This window comes from Heloderma suspectum, chromosome 1 (genome assembly GCF_057233095.1).
Source record: "Heloderma suspectum isolate Gila_16-S chromosome 1, 16-S_ref, whole genome shotgun sequence".
Taxonomy (NCBI): Eukaryota; Metazoa; Chordata; class Lepidosauria; order Squamata; family Helodermatidae; genus Heloderma; species Heloderma suspectum.
In genome coordinates this window covers 326,056,926-326,064,089 of record NC_139458.1, presented here as the reverse complement: position 1 = coordinate 326,064,089, position 7,164 = coordinate 326,056,926, and the positions used below count along the sequence as shown (strand labels likewise).

General features: G+C 39.6%; 1 protein-coding gene across 2 annotated transcripts in view; it reads left to right on the top strand.

Annotated features, from left to right (window-relative positions):
* The first annotated feature begins 5,347 nt into the window (after positions 1–5,347).
* Positions 5,348–7,164, top strand: part of TRAPPC3L (trafficking protein particle complex subunit 3L) — a 28,489-nt gene continuing 26,672 nt past the window's right edge. For both annotated transcript variants that reach the window (XM_084827355.1, XM_084827354.1), the window contains exon 1: positions 5,348–5,389. In XM_084827355.1, coding sequence (XP_084683481.1) covers positions 5,348–5,389 — 42 coding nt within the window. The remainder of the gene's footprint in view (positions 5,390–7,164) is intronic.

The following is a 7,164-nucleotide window of genomic DNA, read 5'->3' as shown; positions in this document are numbered from 1 at the left end:
TAACACGAACACCAATTTTGGTGGTTGCAAAAGACTTGGCAAAAATAATGTGTGGCGAAAACTTGAAACTGAACTGAAGAGGCCGATTATCGGTATTGGTTGCGGGGCAGACATTATACACAATTGTCTCCAGCGTGCTGTCGACTGTTTACCAATTGATATTGAATGTTTTGCAGGGGAAGTATACAAATACTTCCATATATACACAGTTAGAGTTGAAAAACTGAAAAACTTTTGTGACTTTGTAGGAAACAATTACGCTACATTGTTAGAGCATGGAAATACAAGATTTTTGTCCTTGGGTCCATCAATTGACAGAATTTTAAGCATGTTTGATGGGCTTAGTTCTTATTTTCTTTCTCAAGAAAAATGCCATGTTATGTTGCAAGACTGGTTTGAAAATCCCTGTTTGAAATTGTGGTTGTCATTTGCAAGAGATCAAGTGTCTACATCCCAAACTCACATTAGTTTAATTGAAAAAGATAGTATTTCAGCTACAGAAGTAGTCATAAACATTGAAAATCTTGTAAACAATTTAGAGTCCAGAAAAAGTGAAGTGTTTGTAACTACTGATGTCAAAAAACAACTGAAAATGTTAGTAGATTCAGGAGAAATTAATGAGGCTATGTTTTTTGAAGTAGTTGAGAATTTCTATGAAACCAGCTTAGAATATATCAACAAGTGGAAGTGCAGTGTAGGAAACACTGAGAAATTCAAGTGAGTGCTACTAAGGAAGACACCTGAAAGGAAAGAAATGCAGGACAGCCTGAATGAGGAACTCATCACACACACAGAAACAGAAGAAACTCATGTATTCGATCAGTGGACTCTCATAAAATCTACAATTGTGAGGCAGTTGGATACATGGAATAAAGAAAACATTTCTGTATCTGATAAATGGGTAAAGATTTTTTCTGAAATGAGTGAAAAACGCCTAGACTTTCAAGACTTTTGTAATATTGTAGGGTTTATTCTTTGTCTTCCAAGAAGTACAGCACCTGTCAAGAGAATATTTTCTGTTATGAACAGAATGTGGTCAAAGGAGAAATCTAGATTAAGTGTTGAGACAATGAGAGCTATGTTAGTTGTAAAACAAAATTGTCTCATGGAGTGTGAGAAGTTTTATGATAAGGTGTTGAAAGACCGAAATTAGCTGCATAGGATTACTTCATCGGAGAAATATTCATGGTACGATCGTGGTGAAATACAGTCCCCCTCTACGTCTACCTAAATTTTTGTATGAGTTCTGTCACTGAAGAATAATTGTTAGCTCAATATATTCATGTAATAAAACTTTTGTTATCTTCTAACTTTTTCATGAATATGGAATATTACATAACCCCATCCCGTTGTTGTCATCCCAATATGCCGTTTTTGTCTCAAGGAAATATGGTCAGCCTAATACATGCAGACCTCTTCACTGAAGAACTCATGAACAGGGGTTATCCAAAACATGTCATCGCATCATTCTAGATCAAGAACGAACATGATCAGTAGATCGTCTTTGTTTGAGGCCTGCACTAGAGCAAGGACGAACAGATTGATTTGGTATCTAGAATTTAATCATCTTTCACAGCAAATCAAATCTATTATTTACCAACATTGGCATTTGGACCAGGATATACCGGGACGTAATAGCCTTCCACTTGTGGGTTTTCATAGGACCTCAGATTTGGGTGACAGACTGATCCACACAGACACTTCTCACAGCATTTTCCGCTCTCACGGTGTCAGTGGCTATTGTAAGTGTGGACACTGAATGTGCTGTCCACAATCTCTGCAGATCAAGGAGTTGTGCAATCCAGTGGGCAATGAGAAATACCATTTAAGAACATGTACTAATTGCAGTTCAGAGCACGTCATTTATGTCATCATGTGTCCTTGCCCTAAGTTCTATGTGGGTCAAATTTCTAGACCTCTCAGGCTACAGATGACTGAGCATAAAAGCAAAATACACAGAATGTGGAAGCTTCATTGACCACTCACTTCATGCAACCAAGTCATCCACCTGATTTGTTTAAAAAAAAAAAATTGCTTCGGACAACATACAGCAGATTCCTTTTAGACATACTGTGTGGGCAGAGACACTGGCTAAGAGGGAAACCTTCTGGATATATAAATTAAATTCTATGGCCCCAATGGGCTAAATTACAAGTTAGATCTGTCTGTTTTTCTGGGATTGAGCGTCTTCTTCACCTTTTCCCCAGCCATTATGTTTCTGTGTTTCCCTCATATGAATTGGACCTCATTTCACAGATATAGCTAAGACTGTATCTTAAACAGCAACTGGTCTCTTTAATTACTTTTCTCACGTCACTGCAGCTGCCTCTGATTACACCATATATACACTCACTTGAGGGTGTTTTCTTTTGCACAAGCCACAAATACCCTCCCACATGCTCAGTGTAACTGTTCGTGTTCAGGAACATGAAAGAGGATGGAGGAGTTATACTGTGTGTGTGTGTGTGTGTGTGTGTGTGTGTGTGTGTGTGGGGATAATGTTGATTCCCTGATGTATACCACCAGGCTCCACCTGCCAATATAAAGGTTATGTAGTGGAATGTACCAAAAGACAGAAAAGGAACATAGAGATGGTAATGGTATCCCACGAAGATAAAAGAAGAAGTACCAGATTACAAAGCCTCATCTACAACGAGACTAGGATCCTAAATATGCTTATTAGGAAGTAAGTTTTTCCAGACTAAACAGGCACAGGGATCAGGCTACAAGAATTCCAAAATAGTCTGCAGCTACTTTAAAACTTGAATTCTTTCTCAGAGAGACATGCTACTATTAAGGGTCAAAACAAATGCCGTGGTGGTATAGTCATGTATCATTATTCCATCACCAAAAATTCCCTGTAAAGTGGATTATAAAGTATAGCAGCTGGGGAAATTATTTTTCCTCAGCCGCTTTTCTCCCTGTGTGGACTCCATGACAAGAAGTAATTGCCCGCAAGGAAAAAAATTGCTGGACAGCAGCTGCTTGCCTGCTTCAAGGAGAAAAGTGTAGGGATGGGAAGATCCCCATGCTTTAAGTTTTCCCCACTCTGCTTTGAAGGGATTTTGCACAACTCTCTGGCTTGGGTAGTTCTGCTATCATACCTAGTTGCTCCCTCAGATGCTGACAGACAGCTGGTGCCTATGGAAATTGTGGTGCCACCAAGCACAGGAGCTGAGAAACTTCTTCCCCTTTCCAGGACAGAAGCTTTTAAATATAATATGACATTGGAATCCCATGCCCTCACATAGCCACATAGAAACATTTGTTTGACCGTTTCCAGTTAGCAATGCCTAATGATACATATGGGCATGGCAAGAGGCGACAGAAGTAAATCTGGGTTAATTAGTACAATTAGGCTACAAGATGTGCATTCTTACTTCAAAATAAGTTCCTTCCAAATGAACATGGCTGTCTTAGACTATGCAGCCCTAATCCTATTGTGAAATGCGGCTTTCAATTTACCCAGGACCACTCAGTTGATCAGGCTGAGAGGTTTGGGATCTTATGACGTGGAGAAGAACATGCACACAACCAATGTAGATGAAAGAAAAGGAGATTTATTGAAATAAAAGAAATAAGCAAAAGTAGAACCTCCCCAGAGAGTTGCACGCTCTCTGAGGCTGAAGAGGTTACATGCCTCTCAGGTACAAACTTAGTTACAAAGACTTGTCTTGGGTCTGTTGTATTGTCTATAGTATTAGACAATACAACACTATGCATGGTTATCTAGGTAAGCTTAATTGAACAAAGTTGGATTTCAGGGCACACATGCATAGGATCCTGCCCCAAGGATATTTGCATGCCTTTCAGGATAATCATACCTGATCAAAGAAAGAAGCCAATAGATCTCTCAGACCAGCTTAGTAGGGAAACATTTAGTTCAGTTGGCTGGAGCTTTGCTTTGAGATTAGTATCTTATATTTATCTATCTATATGGAAACAGTATCTATCTATATGGAAACAGTATCTATCTATATGGAAACAGCATGGGAAATGCTTTCTGGTAATATCCGGATTTTCATGAAATCGCTTTGGTCCATCAGGGGCACATGAAGCAAGAAAAGCAGAATATACACTATCTAAAAACCCACTTTCATGGGTCACACAGCACTTGAAACCCCCATACTTTGGGGGTTTCATGGGCAGAGTAGAACTGAACATCATCAACCTCGTAAGTGCTGCTCAGCAAATGAGAAAGGCTTGTTCCCCACCCCTGTCCACACTCCCTTCTCAGGGAAGTTTACTAGAAGCACTGAATTAAGCCCCTGTGGTTTACCCCACACCTCTCCCCTCTCATCCACCATTGGGATATTGTGAAAGATTAAAAGATAATGTGCTATTGTGAATGGAAAAAACAGACTACATAATCTGAATGGGTGAAGCAGCTACTGCGCTATTGTGAAAGCTTGAAACAGCGCTACCGTGCTATTATGAATGGGAAATACAGGCTACAAACTGTAAATGGATAAAGCAGCTAGTCTGCTTTTGTGAATGCCTGAAATAGCACAACTGCACTATTCTGAATAGGAAATACAGGCTACATTCTGTGAATGGGGAAAGCAGCCACTCCGCTATAGTGAATGCCCGAAACAGTACAACTGCAATACTGTGTACTGTGAAAGGGAAAAAGAGGCTAGATATTGTGAATAGGAAAGCAGCCCTATGGCAAATGGAGGGAAAGAGGGAATGGGGGGAAAGGGAGGTCACAGCCAGGTCACAGAGGCACGCCCAGGATTTAATGTGAGGGGACAGGGCACACTGCAGCGGAACCACACGCATTTAAGGAAAAAAGTCGCACTAAAAGGACTTTCCAAAAATGCACTTTTTCCAGAGGGAAGCTGCAGGGTGGCTGTGGATTGGCAACAGCGTCATCTGTGGCGAACGACCCTGATGTGCTCTCGCTCCTCACTAAACTGGCCATGCAGATTGGGCCCAGGCCATACAATCAGATTTATATATGTCTGACATAATTAGACTTTTAAAATTTTCTGCTCTTGCTTGCCTTGGCTTCTTGCAGTGAGAGCAGCTATTAGGCATGTGATTTGCAACCTTTGTTGTCTAATGGATCAGTTACTGATCTGAGCCAGGTTGTTCTCTTATGCAGGCTTGAGTTCTTGCCAGACACATTTCCCTTTGAAGGTTTGAAGCATAGAGTAGGAGGAGCATCAGCAAAGCAAATGCAGGAGGTGTAGCACACAGAGCTCATTTACAGTCAGAGAGTGGCACTGGCAAGGAAACTTCAGCCACGATAAAGGAAGACATGCAGTAACTGAATGAGAAAATGCTGCCTGAAGGAGAAAGGATATAAACAGAGAATAATATAACCTGCCACTGTCCTAGAAAAATGTCACGGCCAGCAAACAGAAGATCAGAGAACCCCAAAATAGTAAGCCTTTAAATATGTAAAATGCTATTAAATATAAAGTTATTCTTGGTATTTTAAATTGATGCACTGCTCTGTTTGGTATACAGTATAAATCTATCTTACAAGCCAGAACATATAGCAAAGAATTTAATGTCAACATTTTGGGGTATATGGATGGCAGTTTCATATATTATTTTGGAACAATGCCTCATCACCCAACAGTGAGCATTTCTGGCTCAAGTATCAGTGCTTGTGGTAGCTGCTGTGATGATTTCCCACAAAACAGATCTTTAGAAAACCCATCAAACCAGTGGCCATTAAGGGGCTCTGATTGTGGCATAAAATGCTGACATATCACACCTTCACCGTCTGTGTCCAGAACACTTTCCTCCTTGCTCCCCACATATTGGCAGTAAGGTAGCATCTGTCTGTCTGTCTGTCTGTCCGTCCATCCATCCATCCATCCATCCTGTCTTGTCTTGTCTTGTCTTTTCTCTAAGGCAGTGGTTTTCAACCTTTTTTTTTATCTGGTTGAGAAGCCCCTATAACATGTCATGGTATCTCGAGAAAACCCATCTCCTCTCCCTGACCCCATACACAAACTGTGACATCATTTCACACACTTTGTGTACATACACATGCACACACTGAGTAAACATTACTAATAATTTATTTTTAAATTACAAAATTTAAGCCAGACAGCTTTGACTATTGAGTGGTATAGAAATGTAAAAAATAAATAAAATAAAAATGCAATTTGAACATTCAAGAGGGAAGTGAGATGGGAGGTTGTACAATTCACCAGGTATAAACTTCCATAATACCTAGGTGGAAAATAACTGCTTTTAGTGATAAGGGGAAGTATATATTGGGTACTCTTATTTTATTCTCACAGTAACCCTGTGAGGGAATGTTAGGCTGAGAAAGAGTGCTTGTCCAAGGACATCCAATACACTTTCTTCATGGCTGAGTAGGGATTAGAACCAAGACCATATAGCCATAAATATATTTTCTCAAAGGTTATTAAACTATGATAACAATGAGGATGACACACAGTATTTAGCATCGCCAGAAGGAAATAACAAGCCAAGCATTTTGCTGTTCTATGTTTTTATTTTTATTATTTATGCTGGCACTTGTTTGCATGCTTCTATTTCATTTAACTAATTCATACGCTGCTATATTACTGTACACTATATTAAGATAAATGAAAGTTTGAAAGTTACTGTATACTTCTCAAAAAGGCTAATGTGTTGAAAAGATTGGATACTGAAATTGTTCTGTGTCTATATTTGAAAGATTTGAGGAGAAGCTTTAATGGTTTTTTAAGCCACTCCAGTTTTACCAAAACCTTTCTCTTCACCTCACCAACCCATGCCCAAGTCATTTCCCACTCCCCAAATCCTGAACAGTTGTCAGCACAAGATGGCAGCACAGTTAATGCCAGTGCCACTAGCTTTTATGCAGAACTTAAACTTTGGCCATTTGTATCAATTTATCTTCCTAAGATTGAAGCAAACATTATACATGAACACTCACACTGTAATATATTCCCCCAAAGGCAAGTATGTGATTACGAGCTTTTCTACATGAGGCTGTTAACTGGATGATAATCTGCTGTATCTACCTTCAGTTTTGTAGAACTGAGATCCCAGCATTACAAGAGGAGTGTTACTTTTCCTGTTTTTTCTGCTACACAACCTCTAGGTGACACTGTGGTATAGCAGAATAGCACAAATACACAAGAGGAAATCACACACACTTTCTTTCCCTTTCACAATTAAAAGCCACATATT